Genomic DNA, 21,080 nt, shown 5'->3' with positions numbered 1-21,080 from the left:
TCTTTCCCTTAAGAACCATAAAACTTAATTTAAATGACTTCAAAGACAGATGGCATGCAAACTTCATTTGAATACAATAACCAATTTTAAATGAATTAAACTTTTAAAAATGACCCTAGATCTAGATGTTTTTAAGTTTTAAGCTTACTTCACCCCTCAGTTTCCTATTCTCTTTGTCCTAAAGATCTTTCTCAGCCATTTTCAGAGATGCTATTTGAAGACCAGAGTTTAAAGACACATGCATATTTCAATCACAAGGTTCGTTTGAGATTGGGAACGTGAGTGTTCAAGGACCTAAGGTGCAGATGGGAAGCACTTTGTAATTTTAGTCTAGGAAGATAAAATACCGTGAATACAAAAGAAGAAAAGTTTAACACTTGCTTGCCCAGATCTGTTTTGGCACTTAAACCCACTGTGTAATTTTTCAATATTTTCAACTTTGAAAATGTTGTCAAGGCCACGCAGTGGCTGGCACAGTGGTGATATATCTGGACCAAGGGGTTCTGGATTTGTGTCTCTCTACCAGCACGTGCTTGTGTGCTCGTGAGCCAGACCAACTGAGAGTGAGTAAACTGCAGCATGAAACCCTGTGGGGACTAGCAGATGGCATAATGGTGAAGTCACTGGACTGCCACGTAGTCGTCCACGGTTCAGAGCCCTTACCTGGCAGCTTAAAACACATGCCAGATGCATGTGCATGTATGACCAAGATACCAAGATGAGAATAGAGGAAAAGGGATTGCAGTGTGGCCATCCTCCTGAGGGGTAATTTCTTGCTTTTTGTCTCTCTGTCTCTGTCTCTCCAGTGCACACACCCTATAGCAAGAATCTCTCTCTAAAGAAATAGGCTGTTTAAGAAAACATTGTTTCACATAGTTACATATCTTCACATGGGTGGCGCAATATAAAGATCTCCACAGAGAGCTCTTTATCCCCCTCTGTCACTTTCAAAATTCAATTTATTTGTGTTTTGTTTTCTTGGTTTATATTTTATGTTTATTTATTTATTTCCTCCATGAGAGTGTGAGAGACAGAGAGAGCGAGCGAGCGAGCAAGCACTCCCAAGAGGATCTGATGCTTAATAAACCTTCAGTATTCAGCCAACCCCAAATTGTGGGAAAGTACTCCTGCTATATACTCAAAAAGGTCTCTACACTTGAACTTGGAATCTCCCCATGTGGACCAGCCTCTCAGAGTGTCGTATTTTACTGCTGCACCATCAACTAGCCTCCGAAATTCTTTATTGAATTGCACTTGCTAATGATCTTCATTGGTTGCAAACTTTGGTTTTAGATTTTAAATCTTAAAAATACCCACAATATCTTATCAAAATATATGGCCTAACTTTCCTTTTTTGAATTGTTGTAATTGCTATTACAAAAATATGTGGATTGATGCCTCACAGAATTGACTGAATTTTAGTCTTATTGTCATCTTCCTAAGCTGTTTCAGAAAGCCTGAGATGAAGAATGAATAAACAAGCCAAAGTTACATACATTTCATTATTGTTTACGTTGCTGCTCTGTTGCTTTTTTTACTAAGCATACACCACACCTATTCTTTTTCAAATATTCATTTATTTATTTAATTCCATTTGTTATTATTATATTTTAATTTGAACAAAGAGGGAGAGAGAGAGGGAAAGCAAAAAAGCAAGCCACCAGGTCTGGGACTTGAACTGCGGTCAGCTGTGTGGGAAACCAGCACTTATAACCACTACACCACCTGCCAGCCCCACACCACACCTACTCTTAAAAAATGAAAAGTGAATTTATTTCTGGTAAAGATAGAATGAAATAATTTGTGATAAATAACAAAATTATGACAAGAAATTTATTAATGGTAGTTTGTTTAACTGACAGTATTATCAGCTTTTTTACATTTGAAGTTATGTGACTCTTTGTTAAAGAAAATTTGCATTTCATGGACTGCTTCATATACTGAAATGCAACTTATCTAGTCTCTTTCTAACACGAACCTTGATTAGTCCTAATTTCTACTATATAAACTGTACTCTGTATGTAGGGATGTAATTCAGGAGACAAAGAGATAGGAAAGGGTAGAGTTTTTAAAAATGCATCAGCTTCTTCTAGGGGAAAAACGCGACTTCCCATTTATATCAGTGGCATTATTTCCTATTTCTGGAAACCATTTTTGTGCCTCTTTGCTTTTCCTTGTGAAAATCCTGTATACAAAATTTGCTCTTATCTTTCCAGAAATGTGTTAATATTTTCCCCCAAAAGAATTTGGAGACATTTTGAGAAACAAGTGAATTATCCATACCGGTTCAAGTAGAGGGCTGGTTTGTATAGGGAATATTTAAAGTTATCATAAGGATTCTTTGCTTACTGTGATGGCTTAATCATCGAAGGTCTTTGAACAGAGGAGTAATTGGACATACTGTTTCAAAAAACAAATCAGATGTCAGCTTATAAGGTAGATTTAAATTAAGTAGAGGTCAAAGGTTTCAGATCAATAAAAGGTGATATTTTTTATAAAATTTAAGATAGAAAATGATGCAGTTTGAACTATGACTATAAAACTGGAAATATGAAAGTGAAATTTAAGAAATTAACATTTGGTTGAATGGGTAGCGACAGTTGGGGAAAAGCCAGATTTCAGAACTATGGTATATTCCTTTCTGTTTCCAGCAGGGTCTAGCATGCCACTTTATACATAGTAAATGCCTAATTTATTTTATTGTGCATAGAATTTTTAATTCTTGAATTACCCTGTTATATTTTTCATAATCTCTATGTCTAGCAACATCCTTCTGCTGTTTTCTTTGCATTGTACTTTGTTTGTTTTTGTCAAAAAGTTGCACTTTTTATTTTATTTTATTTTATTTAGAGAGGTATTTTTTTCTATAGAATACATTTTCTTGCCGGAGAGACAGAGAGAGAGACAAAAAGCAAGAAATCACCCCCCTAGGGAGGATGACCATGCCATAATCTCTTCTCCTCCAGCCTCCTCTTGGGATTTTGGGCATGTGTATGCAGGTGCCTGTGAGTTTTAAGCTGCCAGGTCTGGGACTCAAACCTTGGCCAACTCTGTGGAAGTCTAACAATGTAACCATTATGTCATCTGCTGGTCCTGAAGCTCCACTTTTTATTTTAATTCAAGTCTTTCTCTAGCACCTCATTAAACCATTGGGCTTTCAATCTTTCAAGAAACTTTGGAAAATAATCTCATTTAAGATTTTTTCAAATTTTGCTAAAAGAAATATTAATCCTCCTTCCATAATTGCCACCATTTTCTGTCTTCTGATTATTTCTGTCATCACAATCATGATGTGTACTAATTTCTACCCATGAAAATATCAGCAATGTATCAGAAAGACAGTTGTTGATTTTTTACTATTTTTTTTTTTTGGAGAGGTTTTTTGCTATAGGGTGCATTCGCTCGCCAGACAGACAGAGAGAGACAGAGAGATAGAAAGTGAGAAATCACCCCTCAGGAGGATGGCCACGCTGCAATCCCTTCTCCTCCACTCTCCTCTCAGGATCTTGGGCACGCATGCACACGTGCCCGGCGTGAATTTTAAGCCACTGAGTCTGGGACGCGAACCACAGTCAACTACATAGGAGTCCAGCGACATAGCCATTACGCTAACTGCTGGTACCATTGATTTTTTACTATTTTCTTATACCTCTCTATTACACTGGTGTTCTTTCTTTCTTTGTGTATGTGTGTGTGTGTGTGTGTGTGTGTGTGTGTGTGTGTGTGTTTTTCTTTTTTTCAGAGGGACCTTAGGGCATGTGCACTCACTGGAGAGAAAAAGAGAGACAGAGACAGTGAGAGGGAAAGTAAGAAATTAACCCCCCGGGGGGATGGCTACACCACCTACCCCTTATCCATTCTTCTTCCAAGATCTTGGGCATGTGTACACATGCACCCAGCATGAGTTTCAAACCAACGAGTCTGGGACTTGAACCGTGGCAGGCCATGTGGAAGTCCAGCAATGTAAACACTATGTCATCTGCTGGCCCGATTGGTGTTCTCTTAAATTTCAAATTTAAGGGAGGTATTAGCTCTCACTAATGTGAGCAAACTCATAGTCCAACAAATTTCCCGCTACACATCTATACCCCCAAGCTTATTATATTTGATTAGTGAAATTATTCAGATGTCTTATATAGCTGCAGACATTCTATCTTGTCAATGGATGTAGGCATGGAATAGATCACACACTAAATCCTGCTTACTTATTTGAGAACTTACTTACTTGAGTCTTATATTATTTATTCATTACTGTATCAGTTCTGACTTAATTCAAGGAATATGTTATTATTAATGATTAATAAATGAACGAAAGCACATAGGTTGATGAGAATTAAGTCCTATCCCTTAAGTCCTAAGTCCTTATCTTCAGAATACTTTTTAAGATTTCAGTTTCTATACGAATCAAATGTTTTAAAAAAAGATAATAAAAATGAAATAAAATTAAATTAATACAGATTTCAGTTTCAATAAAAGACAACTGTAACATATTGTATCATAGTATACAAATTAAAAATAAGTTTTGTAAATATTACAGGGAGAGAATCCACCTTGACTGGAGTGAAAGCAAAAAGCTTTCACTGAAAGGAAAACTGGATATAGCAGAGAACCATAAACCAATAAAAGTAAACTCACTTTGGGAGTAGAACGTGTTATTACATTTGTGAATGCCTATGTGATGGAGTTAGAGCATAGTCTGAGGTGACTTCTGAGTTGAAAACTAATATTCAGTCAGTTCTATTCCAAAATAACTAGTAAACAATTTTTTTTTTAAGAGATGTTTGCTATAGGTCACCTGTGCTCGCTGGAGACAGAGAGACAGAAAGCTAGAAATCAATCCCCCTCCCTCCAGGGGGGATGGTTACACCACAGTCCTTTCTCCTCCTTTCTCCTCTTGGGATTTTGAATCACTCCCCCTGGGTAAATTTCAAACTGCTGGATCTGAACACTGCCCCTGGGTAAATTTCAAACTGCTGGATCTGGGACCTGAACTGTGGTTGTTTATGTGGGAGTCCAGCAACCTAACCATTATACCATCTGCTGGTCCCCTAGTAAATAATTGTAACTGGTGCCTAGTCAAGTGAAGAATGACTTAAATATAGCAGGCAGAAAGATGAAAAAATAAGGAGGAATCAGGATTAGAAAATAAACATAAGTTAAACTTTTGATTTTAGGCTAAAATTATTTTTGGTTCTATTGTTTATATGATGATGTCTATTTATCTGAACTACACAATACAAGTAATTAAAAATACCATATACTCTTTATATCAGTATTTAATACCATTGCTGTGGGCAAGAAGTGGTGTCACTGCTAAAAAGTCATGAAGTGATTATGTTAATAATAATAGTAATAAAGATGTGTCTTCTACACCTCAAGTTTACAATTTAGAAGCTTCATAATGAGCTAAAATCTGGGATGCTATAGGGCCAGGTGCTTACAACAAAACATTGCAACACTTGCACACCTTTGAAAGATTCAGGCCAGATAGGGAAAATGCCAGAAAGTAAAAGAAATCATTTCTGTTAAGTGTCATTGTGTTATTAAGCTTTGAGTCTCCTCAAACCAGACCAGGGAAGCAGCATTAGAAAAACAAAACAAAACAAAACACTATAGATGATTGAAGTGAGAACTTAATTTGTGAATTTTACTATTTAGAATCAGTCTTTTGAACTCACCTCTTCACTCTATAGTGAAAAAAAGCAACAAAAGTAGAGATGGGTGCAGCTCATAACCATATCTTTGTAATAGCAGCCCTGGGCTTTGCTTATGTTATTTGTAAAAGGAAAGATTAAGATTCATTCTCTTTGGACCAGCAGTTAGCATAATGGCTATGTCACTAGGCTCCCATGTAGTTAACCGCAGTTCGAGTCCCGGACCCAGTGGCTTAAACTTACGCCAGGCGCGTGTGCATGCTTGCCCAAGATCCCAAGAGGAGAATGGAGGAGAAGGGATTGCAGCGTGGCCATCCTCCCTGGGGGGTGATTTCTCCCTTTCTGTCTCTCTGTCTCTCTCTGTCTGGTGAGCACACACACCCTATAGCAAAAACCTCTCCAAAAAATGAAAGAAAAAAAAAAGATTCACTCTTTTATTTTGAAAAGTTCTTCATCATTGTCTATAATTATGCCAGTTCTTTTAACTTGGAAATTTCCTTAGACCATATTTCTGGTAAAGACAATTATTGACTCCTAAAAACCAATAGTAGCCATTTTCATCATTAACTTTTGAAATGAGTTAACTGAAGGACATAATTCAGCGACTGCAAATTCTACCTACTAGTTAATAATGTTAAAGATTTACTAGGAACTTCCACAGTTTATTTTATGCTCTTCAAAAAAAAAAAAAAAAGATTTAAATAAAAAAGTGCTTGATGGTAGTTTTCTTGTCTTCCCATTCCTGATGCCTGTAGCTCTAATGCAAATTGATCACTGAATTACTTGCCAGAGACTTTTTAATAAAGTTCACTGACTGCTTGAGGGAGTCTAGTTTCTGAAGGGAAGACATAAACATTTGATGTGCTTAGGGTTATTGGGTATGAGATTACTCCGTTTGGTTTTATTTTTAGCTCAAGATCACATTGCTGTCTTTATGGAGTTTTTTTCTAATCTGATTGACAGAAGATCTACCACTTAACTAGGTTTTCTTCTAAGTCAGATAACCTAGACCAGGAGCCTTTTAAAAAATTCCCAAGATGTTCAATTTGATTTTGGAACAAGTTTGTCTCACTAGGCAACTCAAATGATCAAACTCAACTGTTCCTAGAGGGGTTATTTTCTAAGTAAATGTTTAAGAGGAAGATAATAATAAGGTTTTTTTTAAAGAAAAAAAAAGTATTGCAATGTAACCACTATATGAAGTATTTATTAGACTTTTTAAAATGGTATTCACCAGTTTTAATATTATGTCAAAAGTATTCAATAATTTATGATCTGAAAAGACATATAGCATTGCTTTTATTTATCATTTTTCTGTTCATTTTTAAGGTTACTATTAATCAGTGCCTTTATTGTTATCATCTTTTAAAAAGACAATTAGAAACTCCAATAAATGGCGAAATGGCTGAATACCATTTATCTAACACCTCACACAAACTATTTTCCTGATATTTAAAGAACAGTTCCTATCCGTTGGGGAGAAAAGACTTGTATTTTAGGTTTGATATTTCTAGCTTATTTTCTCACAATTGGTTTTTATTAAACAGCCAAGAGATAGGGTGACTCAAGATAGTTTCTTAATTAATTTTCTTATAAGATAGAAAATAAGAGAATGGCTTATTGAGATGAATACAATTGCCATCAATTATTGTTCATGTTGAATCATGAGTTAGTACAACTGAAGGGGCACTCTTCACATCTTGTTCTGCCTGACTGGTGTCTGTGGTTGTGCACTGCAGCCCGTGCTCCTCTGTGCTGCTCCTGAATACACGTCTAGCTTTCAGACAGGGTAGGTCAGTCACAACCCATTCACTTTCTAAAGGATGACTTCGGTTGTTAGTGAGGATCGCACTAGTTTTCAAAAATGAATACGTTATTTCCATGTGGCATACTGTTTCCTTAAGTGTCAAAATTTGAAACATATATATGATGCATTTATAAATTATTTTTTCATGAAATATAGTATTTGTATTAGAGAAAATACTTAGAATGCTTATTAGAAAAAATGTCTCTATCAAAAAAAAAGATTTTTAGCCAACAGACAAAAGTAAAATTTCTTTCCTTTTTAATTGAAATACATAATTATGATTGAAATGATCTTTAAAAGAAATGATTCTCAAACATGTAGGAATCAGGATAGCTTTTTGCTGTTCCATTTTCTTGATCCTGTTATTACATTTTTTACTTAGTAAGTGCACATCTAAAAAAAATTTTATTTGCATCAAAATTATCTTTTCATTGGGATAGTGCACGTGGGCAGGCTTATGGAATAGGATTTCTCACTTTATGTTTATACTTCCTAGGTCTATAATTGGGTCTGGGTGATTGAGCCTCATTTAATCTCATTGAAAATTTGAAAAACAGTACTCGTTAATTCCTAATGATTCCTCACGGAGTCTAGAAGTCTAACAGTATCACTGATTTGCGTGGGGTATAGAATCTTTGTGATGAATGTGATCTGAGTTTGAGATTGAGATTGCCGCTCTTAGGGAATTCCAGTGCATGAAAATAGAGTGCTCAGAATTTCGACTCCCCTATCTATTAAAATTTACATTAAATTTAATAAATAAACAACTATTTTTAAAAATACAATAACTGTGCTAAATTCTTAAGAATCTAGGGTTTTGGGATCAGCGGTTGGCATAATAGTTATGTCACTGGACTCCTGTATGATTGGCCACAGTTCAAGTCCCAACCCAACAGCTTGAAACTCATGCCAGGCACGTGTGTGTGTGCTCAAAATCCCTACAGGAGAATGGAGGACAAGGGACTGTGGCATGGCCATCCCCCTGGGAGGTGATTTCTCACTTTCTGTCTCTCTATCTCTCTTGCTAGCACACATGCCCTATAGCAAAACTCTCTCAAAAAAAAAAAAAAAAAGTAAAGAGAGTCTAGGGTTTGGATAACAATTTGCCACATGTAACAAGCTTCTCCTTGTTCTTTCTATGTTGAATGTCATCCTGAGTTATTTTGGTAAATCTTTAACGTTTCAAGAATTACCTAAACTCTTCTGTATAATTTTTGCTTTGTTCTGATTGAGAATATGGAGCCAGTGTCTAACTCATTTCAGAAACATGCCATGTTTTTTTTGCCTCATTTTATTGAGGGGCCTACCTGCTCTCTGTCTCAAAGATAAATGAGTAAACCTATCTCATTCTCTAGTCTCTCCAGCTAGTTGTAATCCATTTGCTGATTCTATTCAGTCTGCTTCTTCCATCTTGAGTCACAATGGATTATAAATAGTCTTTATTTTTCTCTTTCTTTCCTAGTCTTTTTGCCTGTCTCTCTATCTCTCTTGCTAGCACACATGCCCTATAGCAAAACTCTCTCAAAAAAAAAAAAAAAAGTAAAGAGAGTCTAGGGTTTGGATAACAATTTGCCACATGTAACAAGCTTCTCCTTGTTCTTTCTATGTTGAATGTCATCCTGAGTTATTTTGGTAAATCTTTAACGTTTCAAGAATTACCTAAACTCTTCGGTATAATTTTTGCTTTGTTCTGATTGAGAATATGGAGCCAGTGTCTAACTCATTTCAGAAACATGCCATGTTTTTTTTGCCTCATTTTATTGAGGGGCCTACCTGCTCTCTGTCTCAAAGATAAATGAGTAAACCTATCTCATTCTCTAGTCTCTCCAGCTAGTTGTAATCCATTTGCTGATTCTATTCAGTCTGCTTCTTCCATCTTGAGTCACAATGGATTATAAATAGTCTTTATTTTTCTCTTTCTTTCCTAGTCTTTTTGCACCATTAGTTGTATGTATGTGTATATGTGTTTAAAACATTTAGGCCTGTCTTACTTCTCAATCCAGGTGATCGTTATTTTTTAGATTTAGAGTTGTTTACACATTATAGGTAGTAACTCCTATTACTCTGATTCACTAATCTCTCCTAATATAATAACTACCTTTACTGAATTCATAATATGTCTCTCTAAAATTTTAGTAGTTGGTATACTATAGTGTTTAGTTTCATGAAATAATTCCTTGCGATCTTGCAAGGAAGTAAAAATAATTTAGAAAGACAATAAGGTGTAATTAGTTGGTTTTCATTTAATGATACCATTTAATGATACTATTTAATGATAGATTTTGTTTTTATGTTTCACTAGCGTAGAAATTTTATCTTAGTCTACAACACTTTTTATATACATGGTAGTCTTCTCATTGCTTTCACCTTTTTGAATTTTTCTACAAATTCTTCCACATAGGTAGAAATTTTTAAGTAAATTTAACAACAGTGTCTTGATAGAGTAGTAGGAGGAATAAAATATCTCCTTATTTTTAATTATTTTACTTTTAATTTCCATCTGACTTCCTGGCAAACTTTCACAGGAAAGAGTATTATATCCTTGTTACATTTAATGGAAACATAATGGTCTGAATGTTTCATGTAGGCTACACAATGACATTTGAAGAATTATAGGCTTTTACAAAAGAACCTTTTATTCATATACTTACCTTATGAGTTATAAGCTAATCCATTCAGAAGTTAATTATATTATTGTTCAGCAAGGATCCAGAGCAGCCAATAATTGAGCAGACCTGTACATGCTGATAGGTTTTTCTCTTTCAGAAAGGTTCAATCCATTTGGGCAACTATAATAGCCTTTTCAGAAATGATGATAGGGTGAAGTGAGCACATTTAGAGAGGGGATAGTTGGCAGGAAGGAGCAGGAAGGGAGAGAGCTCTTTATGTAAATAGTATGTTCAATAAGATCTGAAAATATTTCTTATTTTAACATTGTAGGCAGTTCAAATATTGGAAATGGGAGTCCATGTGTAATTTTTACAAATATTTATTACAGTGTACCTTGACACTGCTAAATTTGCATCTGATGGAACAGTTTTGTTAATTTAGAGTGAGTAATATAGATTTGTAGCACAATTTATGTGGAGATTGCTGAAAGCCACTTTGAGCTTGTCATCCATACATTCAGTGATGTAATGGATGCCAAGGTAATTTGTAGGAAATCCATTAGTACTCATGGCACTGATGTGTTCATGCTAGCCATGTGGACACATGCATATATAATAAAGGTGACACATTTCACCTTTTGCCCCATATTGATAAAAAATGTGGAACTGTGATTAGGATGCACTGGCAGTGCACATTTAATTCACTTACATAATAAAATAAAGCATGCTTCTGTAAAAATGAAATTTTGTAAATAAAACTAGTTTGTAGTTCATTTTGTGTAGACTTTCTCTCTTATATAATGGTCAAGTTATTATTATTATTATTGCATGCTATAAATCTCATCATGCTAGATATTTTATGATGATGAAATAATGTTCTCTTTCTTATGAAAGCTATCACATAATACAATTTGATATAGTTTCCATTGTCACTGTTAGTGAATATAAATAATGTAATGGGTTTATGTAAAAAAAGTGCTAATATTAATGAAAACTACAGTGTAGGAACATCATTTCTTAAAAGGCTTTTGATTTAAACATGACTTTGAAATACAGCCAACTTTTCTGAAGGCTCTTATAACAAAATAAGACAACAATGGGGTCAGCAGGTGATGTGTTGGGTAAGGTGCTAGACTCCCATATAGCCAACCCTGGTTTGAGTTCCAGATTGGTGGACTGAAACTCATGCCAAGGCTTTGTATGTGAGTATCCAAAATTCTGAGATGAGAATGGAGGAGACAGGATTGCAGCCTAGCCATTCAAGGGGTGACTTCCCACTTTCCTTCTCATTGTTTCTCTGCTGAGTACACATAACCTATAGCAAAAAAACCCACAAAAACCAAGCAAACAAACAAAAAACTCTTTTAAAAAAAAGACAATGAAGCAGTGATGTTATTTTGTATTTTCACAGAACACACACACACACACACACACACACACACGCACACACAACCATTTCTCTTGAAAATTTACTGGGAATGTAGCATGAGGCAGGAACTAGACTAAGATATTATAGGGCAATATCTCAATGACTCCTTTCAGAACCTTTGTGAAAATATTGCTACCCTCATATTTGTGGAGGTAGGAAACCCAAGTTTTAAACTAAATAGTGTGATCAAGATCACATAGGTAGAAATGATATGGTTTAAATGTTAACACAGGCCTAAGTCCAGAGTCTACATTTTTAATTGTTTAAACTATTGTGGCAATAAGTACATAATATCCTTGGATCAGAAAGTTGTGTTACATGAGGTAGATTTTGAAATATTTGTCATCTGACCCTTTATGTTCAATTATGAGGATAATTTTCTAAAAGGAGAAAATTAAAATGAAAAGAAAGCTTTAAAAATATAGGTTTTGTGAAGTTTGATGCAAAGTGACTTTTTAAAGAAGAGAGCAAGGATTCTTGTTCTGTCATAGAAGGGCATTGTGGGAGGACTGGGCATCGAATTCTCTTGCTTATTTTAAAATTGTGTTGATGAGTACAATACAATGCACTGCTGTACATAGAAAAGAGAAAGACTCATCTTCAGATATGTCTGAAGAAAAAGAAAACTAGAAATAATTGCATCATTTGACAGACAGCAAGACATCTCTTTTGCTTTATTTTGGTGAAATCTAAAGAATTGCGAAGTCACTGTAAGCAGGGCAGATGAGCTAATTGCATGCCAGTTGCCAAGTCCTAACATTTACTGAAAAAGATTGAGAAATGAAATGAAATCAAATCTTGACTAATGCATTTGTATTGTGACTTTTATCTTACGGAAAATACAAGACTTTTAAATGATTACCTCAAGTTCTGTTACTGAGCAACTAGAAAGTTTCATAGTTCTATAAGTTTGGGACATATACCCTAACCAAATGTTAATCAACATATATTAAATGTTCTGTCAGTTCACATTTACATGCTTTTTACTTTTTAAAGAAAGCATTGTGATGTGAAAGAGTATATGGTCATGAGGTGCCAATGTCACTTTATGGGTATGAGACGTGAGGCTATGACAACAGTTGGCCTTGATAAATTCAGACTGACATAGCAATTAACATTTTTTCTTTTTTTTTTTTGAGAGGTTTTTGCTATAGGCCACGTGCGCTCTCCAGACAGACAGAGAGAGACAGAGAGACAGAAAGCAGGAAATCACCCCCCGGGGGGGTGGCCACGCCGCAATCCCTTCTCCTCCATTCTCCTCTCGAGATCTTGGGCACGCACGCACACACGCCCGGCGTGAGTTTAAGCCACCGGGTCTGGGACTCGAACCGCAGTCAACTATGTGGGAGTCCAGCGACATAGCCATTACACTAACTGCTGGTCCCAACTTTTTTTCTTGACTGATGTGTTTTGATAACAAAAACACTTCAATAATAATAATAATAAACATGCTCGAATAGAAGTCTTGAAACTAGATATTATACTAGCTCTGCCATTTAACCAAGTTTGTAATTTTACATAAAAAGTCAATCCTAGCAAATAAATTTCCTCAAATATAATGTGAGAGTAATGTTGGCCCTACATTCTATACAGAGTAGAAAAGAAATTTAAAAAAAAATAGTTGTGGAAGTGATTTTAAGGTTTAAGAAGTTAATGTTGCTTAACAGTGTGACTTCACTCTGGAGATTCTGGAAAACGTCTTAATTATTGCATACGTTTTATCCTTTATACTGTTAAATAGCATCTCTAGTTTTAGATATTTTTTTCCTATTTCATGTGAAATACATAGTCATTGGAGAACAAATCTAAGAGGGGGAAAGCGAATTAATCATGAAGTAACCACTACATTCTCTTTTTAAAATAACCTCTACTTGTCCTATTTTTATCAACACAGTTTTATCAAAATAGTTCATCTTTAATCATCTGCAAAAATGGCCAGTCTAAACAAATATTTATCAAGTATTACTTGCCTATTTGTATCATAGTGAACAAGCTTCTAATGGTATAGAACATAAATGACCCTGGAAAGCTCAGCCATTTATGATATACAACCTGTATTTTCTTTGCTTGCCCATTGACTGAGCCTTCGGAATATGACTTACCCATTTTCGTTTAATAGAGATAAACTACGTCCATGCATTAGTACCCCAAAGCATTAATGGAGAAGTTTACAGCCTCTATGCTGTTGCATTTTACTGATGCTCTGCTTCACGCTTCCACATTCACTTTTGTCCTGGCATGTTTTCTGGTGCAGGTCTACAATGCTAAGGACTTTTTAACTGTTGGGTATATTATCCATATTGCAGATGTCTTTGGGGTTTTTCAAGGGCATATGGAAATGTCTGAGACAGTAATCAAAATATAGTCGGCCCCCTAAAAGGTCACAAAATCAGTATTTATCTGCCGTTTTATTAAGTGAAGACAAATGTGACAGTACATCAACTTTATTTAATGGATAAAGTTGATAATCATCAAAATTTAATGTATCGGTATCTTGAAAAAATATTGCTATAACACAACTTTTGCAGATTAGTGTTGCTCTTGACAGAAGCAATCCTTTCTGTAAACACAAGATATTTTGTAGCCTAATTTTTAATGATTTTTTTATTGTTTTTGTTGCCAGCTTGACACATAGTAGGTATACTAGAGTTCTCCAAAGAAACAGAACCAATAGCATATGTAGTGTGTGTGTGTGTGTGTGTGTGTGTGTGTGTGTGTATACATATGTGATCTGCCATCTGCAACCTAGAGAATAAGAAAAACCTGTGGCATAGTCTCAAGGCCTGAGAGTCAGAGAAAAGATAGTGTAGATTCTAATCCCAGGTATGAAGTCCTGACAACCAGAAGTCCAAAGGCAGAAGAATGATATACCAGCTTAACCAGTCAGATAAAGGGAGAAAATCAACATTCCTCTACCTTTTTATTCTCTTCAGGCATGGCAAAGACTGGTTGATGGACACCCACACTGGAGAGGGCCACTTACTTTATTTAGTCCCACAATTCAGATGCTAATCTCTTCCAAAAACACCTTCACAGATGCACCCAAAAATAATGTTTCACGAGCTATCTGGGCATCCCAGGGCCCAGTCAAGTTGACACATAAAACTTCTCCTTACAGCAGGTACACAATAAATGTGTATTGGCACCTTTTGTTATTAGAAGGCTATAATCTTCTCTGTAAATTCTACCTAAATTCTGTTCCTAGATTAAACAAACATTTCTGTTGTCTCCTATAGCAAGGAAGCAGTTTTCTTCTCCCTTTTCCCCCAAATAGATATTTGTATATCTTTCCCAAATATTCTGCCTCAAAGAATTCATTCTGCTGTGTTCTAATAAAAAATTTCTAGTGGTACAATGAGGTAGGACTTCAGTCATTGGACACTGAGTATATATTTTATGAACTCAAACTCTTCTTTAAGTTAATATGAATAATTTACTGACATCATTGCAAAGTAAAACTTAAACGTACACAGTAGAGACCACATTATTCTGTGACGTAAGACTAGTCTTTTTTCCTTTGGAGGGGGTGAGAAAAAAAAGGGGTCTTTCAGTGATGCTGAATAGGTTGACAGCTACTAGATGTTGCTTTTTAATTAAGACCTGATGTCTATGGACAGGATCTATTACCTATATTTCCGTGGTATGATTCCTGGAGCTTATGACTGTTCATTGATTAGCTATCATCTGCCACAAGTGAATAGACCCTTTCCCCATAAACGTTTGATTCGTACCATCTTTGTTTGCTCCACTGTGCTGTATGACCTTGTCACATCTGCATGCAGTTCTTTTTTCAAAAACAAGTTGATGTATGTTTCTGCTGCTCTTTGGAAGCATCCAGTCAATGTTTTCTAGGAAACTAATTCTTAAATGGTGACAGAAAGAAATAAAACCCCATTACATTCCATGCTTGCCCAACTAGATGGAAAAAGCAGTCATCTATTGTTTGCTCTGAAATACCTGGTGGTAGATTTAATGAGTATATTAAAAACTAAGCTGTCTATTTCTTTTAAAGTAACTATGCCCTCTTTCTTAAGCATGTGTGATCGAAATCTATTGTTTGTTTTGCCCTGATTTTGTGTGTAAAGTCAGTATTTTACAAATAAATAATGCCAACATAATGAACATGGGAAAGTGGGAACTTGACATACTGGACTAATTGGTTTTGATTTTTGTTTTCCAGCTGGGACAACGTATATCTTTAGCAAAGGTGGCGGACAAATCACATATAAGTGGCCTCCTAATGACCGGCCGAGTACACGAGCAGACAGACTGGCCATAGGGTTTAGCACTGTTCAGAAAGAAGCTGTATTGGTGCGAGTGGACAGTTCTTCAGGCCTGGGTGACTACCTAGAACTGCATATAGTAAGTACCTTTTAAATAAGATTCAGCTTTTATGTTTTACTGTTAGCTTTTTGTAACATTATTTATAATTGTGCTTCTTGGATAATTTCGCTTCTTGTTTTCTTTTCTTGAGAAACTAGTACTTTGGGACACAAAATATGAATACAGTCTAGAAGTAGTAAGACCTTCTACCTGTTACTATTGTCAAGCATACTCTTTATAATAGAAGACCACTTTTTCTTGTTGAATGGGAATTCCTTTCAATTCTGTGTCACAGAACTTCTTTTGAATGATTGTAATCTCTTTAAGCAGATTTGCCAAATAAATAAGTTATTGACCAGTGGATACTACACCATCTGGCTGGAAACAGGAGTTTGTAATATTGGTGGCATCCAAAGATCTGGAATCAGAGCCCTTATGTCTTTTCTCACCAGAATAAAGAATTGTCTAAAGTTACATGAAATGGGAGGAAGGAAAAGAAACTTTATGTATATCTGTGGGCACAAAAGAAATTGGCTAAGAGATTGTTTCTAGGCCATTTTGTTCTCATTTTTTATACATAAGTTTCAGGAAAATACATTAGATTCTTGTCATTTCTTTCCTGGACCCATATCTTTTTCTATAAGCTTTAAGCCTTCCACGAAAATTTAATCAGCACATGGTAGATGGCAAGTGATTGTTCATGAATGAAAAGCCTTCTCTTTTTCTTTTAAAGTTGCCATAACTGACTTTATATCTTGAGGAATCTTCCTTCGGCTTCTATGTGGAAAGAATTACTAAAGAGAATGGTTGCAAATATTTATGTCATTTCTTTGTATTATTTGCAAAGATGCGCACACAGTTTTTCATTGTTAGAGATATTTCTATTTTACTGATATATCAGAATAACAGATGTAGGAAAGTGTCACATATTCAAAACTTTAAAAGGTTCTTATTATTGTAATTCTTTATCTAAACCCTGTATTTTCTGGAAGGTGCCAGGAGCATATGTCTTGCTATTCTGTGTTTTATACTTGATGTAGAGTTTAATCTTCCCTGCATTGTATGTATGATCATGTAAATTTGTTTTCTTTTGTTTTTTATCCACCCATAAGTGCTTCCTTTACCAGTACTCATGCCTCAAAGGACATTCAATTAGATCATTATGTTTTTTCCTGTTAGAAACTGAACTTCAGCCACTAGTCCAAAAATAATTAGGAAAACCACCATGCACTAAAATACATTAACATAACATTTTACAAAGATTTTATTCTCAACGTTTTACTAATTTACTTTATTTATCTTAGTTTTGCATTAGACTACTTCTGAAGTTTCCAATGAACTGAGTAGGCGTTACATTGACCACAAGGGCTGAATTCATGGCTAGTCTTGGTTGGGTTGGGGAACACCTCAACACAACCATTACATTCTCAGTTCAACATGCAGTTGTCAGAACAGGAGCCCTGAGAAAGTAGTTTCAGCTGCCTTTCAGCAAATATCTAGCAATCAAAAAAGAAAGCATTGGGATTTTTATGACATCATAAATAAATGATCACTTGACATAAACTTAACTAGTATAGTAAGAAATCTTGCTGTTTAGAGTAATCTCAACTCTTAAAATACATTTGCTCAGTTCTGATTTAAGATCCTTGCTACTTCAAAAAATAAATAAATAAAAAAGAAACCAAGAGCTTTTTCTTTCTAAAAGAAATTACTTATCGATCCATAACCAATTACACTTTTACCCTGGGAAAAGGTTCTGCAATGATCACTCTCAAATCTTACGGGGCCATGTTATTGAATTACTCAAACCACTGTTGTTTGTTTTATAGTCAAAAGATTTTAGTCTACAAGAATGAGAATTTTTATTTTTTTTCTAATTCTGATGACATGGATTTAGGGCCTTTTCATAAGTAAAAGATTGACTTTCTAGGTGTTCATACCAGCTCAGTACCATCTACAACTACTGATTGACCATGCATTTCTGATAGCTGCCCTCTGAGGGCCTCCTCCTTCCTGAATTACCTTTCTTGGACTGGAATAGACACTCACTGTAGATTCAGGGATTGTCTTTATACACCCTTTCTCTTGGATTTGATATTTTCTAATTCTGTCTTTCCCCTTGAAGCTATCCTTCACTAGAAAATGGATATTGGTTCCCTAGATATCCTAAATACTGTGGTTTGTTAGCCCTACCCATTCTTTTATCAAGGACTACTGTACCAAGTACTAGGATCCAGTCCAAGTCCAGCTGTGACCAAGTAAAATTTTCCATCTCATTGTCCTTTCTCCTATTGTCCACGAGAGGTGATCAGCCATTAGTGAGTCAGCAAGTAGTTAACATGGAGACAAGTTGCTTCTTCCCTTGTTTTCAATATGTAATAAAAATGAATACAAGGCCAGGGTTTTCTTTTTACTACTGAAGTTTCCCTCTCCTTCTCATACAATCAGATATGTATAGGGAGAAAGGAAAGATACATTAGAAATTTGAAGGAAAAAAATAAGAAGGCAGGAAGGAAAGCAGGGTTGGAGAAGGAAATGAAAAGGAAGAAAAATGACACAGGATGATGTCAGTATTTGATAGAAAAGTAAATATTTTTACTATTAATACCTAGATTTGAGAAAATTCAAAGGCCATTTTTTCAGATTATGGAGTCTATATTGGTTTTCAAAAAATTCTTATCTAGTTTTTAAAGCATCATATATTTCAAAAGAATATAAAATTTGTAAAATTTTATATTATTGTTGTTTGATTTGGGATTCTGAATACAACAGGTTTAAAATTAAAGTTCCTTCTATAATTGATATCTACAATTTAGAAATTTTGATTATCCATTAAAATGCCAGGAAAATTTCTGTAAACCTTCAAAGCCAGTAAAATATAAATTATGTACCAATCTTATTTTAAAATCCTATCTCCATTCTTAATTGATAGATTAAGCCAATAAACTAGAGAAAGGTGACTGCATTCATTAAGATACCCCATTCTTGCCAAAATATATGTTATTTCAATTAGATGACTTTTAATGTTTTAGAGGACATGACAGGAAGATGAAGACATGACGTGAGGAATTCAGTTAGTATGGTCCTAAAATATAAGTGCTCAGTAAATGTCCCTTGAAAGAGTAAGTGATTTTATTAATACTGTATTGAAAATACTGAGGGTTAGATTAAGTATAAACCATACATTTTTCAATAGTTGAAGGAAAACAACACATTCAGTTATCAATAGTATCTGACTCTGAGAAAGTCACTTAACTTCTTGTTTATAATGTAGAAAAAGTTTACCACGGATATACAGCAGTTTTATTATTGTGATAATGTATAGAACTTATATATAAGTTGCATATTTTAATTGGTGTTGTTTTCAGAAATCTTAAGTTAAGAAGTTGTAGTTGGTTGTTGAAATTCTATCGTGAAAACATTTTGTTGGATGATTATCTTTTCTTAATAATTGCCTCATATATTATACCTCACTTTTTGTTTTTAAACTTATTTTTTTTTTCCAAAAGGGAGGAAAATAGGGAGAGAAAGAACGAGAGAGACACCCCCAGCAAAGTCCTTGCACCACGATCCCTAGCCTTAGCCAGGCAGGTTAAGGGAATACACATGTGCCTATGCATGGGATATGAGTCCATTCTTAATTGATAGATTAAGCCAATAAACTAGAGAAAGGTGACTGCATTCATTAAGATACCCCATTCTTGCCAAAATATATAATGTTATTTCAATTAGATGACTTTTAATGTTTTAGAGGACATGACAGGAAGATGAAGACATGACGTGAGGAATTCAGTTAGTATGGTCCTAAAATATAAGTGCTCAGTAAATGTCCCTTGAAAGAGTAAGTGATTTTATTAATACTGTATTGAAAATACTGAGGGTTAGATTAAGTATAAACCATACATTTTTCAATAGTTGAAGGAAAACAACACATTCAGTTATCAATAGTATCTGACTCTGAGAAAGTCACTTAACTTCTTGTTTATAATGTAGAAAAAGTTTACCACGGATATACAGCAGTTTTATTATTGTGATAATGTATAGAACTTATATATAAGTTGCATATTTTAATTGGTGTTGTTTTCAGAAATCTTAAGTTAAGAAGTTGTAGTTGGTTGTTGAAATTCTATCATGAAAACATTTTGTTGGATGATTATCTTTTCTTAGTAATTGCCTCATATATTATACCTCACTTTTTGTTTTTAAACTTATTTTTTTTTCCAAAAGGGAGGAAAATAAGGGAGAGAAAGAACAAGAGAGACACCCCCAGCAAAGTCTTTGCACCACGATCCCTAGCCTTAGCCAGGCAGGTTAAGGGAATACACATGTGCCTATGCATGGGATATGAGTCTGGGACCTTTCCATTTGGTCTCAGCATCACAGGGCATTATGTTACTGTGGTGTCACCATAGCTGGCCTATCAGAGCTCATTGTATCATGAATTGTTCTGTACTTATTTCATATCTGTCCATGATTTCCAGATAGAGATAAGCTTCATGATGCCAGAGACAATGATATATAAAAATGATATAACTGATATGTGTGTGTGTGTGTGTGTATACTTATCCAGAAATACTTAGTACCAAATATAGCCTAGATACATATATAGAAGTTTTTCCAGAAATACTTAGTACCAAATATAGCCTAGGCCTAGGTTAGGATCTACAGATACAAAAATAAATAAGGTAGCCACTTAGTGCCTGCCTGTTGGGTGAACCAATGAACAAGCCAACTGGAATCCTCATCACCAGATAGATTATTTGTTGTAAAAATTTACTGGTATTGGGACCAGAAATTGACATAATGGCTATGTTGCTGGACTCCCATGTAGTCGACCGTGGTTCCAGTCCTGGACCCGGTGTCTTAAACTCACACCTGGCATGTGTGTGTGTGTGCCCAAGATCCTGAGAGGAAAATGGAGGAGAAGTCTGTCTCTCTCTCTCTCTCTGTCTTTCTGGCGAGCACACGCACCCTATAGCAAAAACCTCTTTAAAAAATTACTGGTATTTCTTGGTTTTTCTGTTTTCTTTTTTATTTTTGGAGAGATTTTCACTATAGGGCGCGTGTGCTCGCCAGACAGACAGAGAGAGACATAGAGACAGAAAGCAAGAAATCACCCCCCTGGGGGGATGGTCACGCCACAATCCCTTCTCCTCCATTCTCCTCTCGAGCGAGATCTTGGGCACGCACGCACACGCGCCCGGCGTGAGTTTTAAGCCACCGGGTCTGGGACGCGAACGGCAGGCGACTCCATGGGG

At 35.3% G+C, this 21,080-nt stretch overlaps 1 protein-coding gene across 1 annotated transcript in view; it reads left to right on the top strand.

The window, feature by feature from the left end:
* Nucleotides 1-21,080, top strand: part of NRXN1 (neurexin 1) — a 1,261,405-nt gene that overhangs the window by 884,694 nt on the left and 355,631 nt on the right. Inside the window, exon 18 of the mRNA XM_006159011.3 lies at nt 15,680-15,861. Coding sequence (XP_006159073.1) covers nt 15,680-15,861 — 182 coding nt within the window. The remainder of the gene's footprint in view (nt 1-15,679; nt 15,862-21,080) is intronic.

Source organism: Tupaia chinensis, unplaced genomic scaffold (assembly GCF_000334495.1).
Source record: "Tupaia chinensis unplaced genomic scaffold, TupChi_1.0 Scaffold000622_1, whole genome shotgun sequence".
NCBI lineage: Eukaryota > Metazoa > Chordata > Mammalia > Scandentia > Tupaiidae > Tupaia > Tupaia belangeri.
This window is presented reverse-complemented; position numbering and strand designations above follow the sequence as displayed.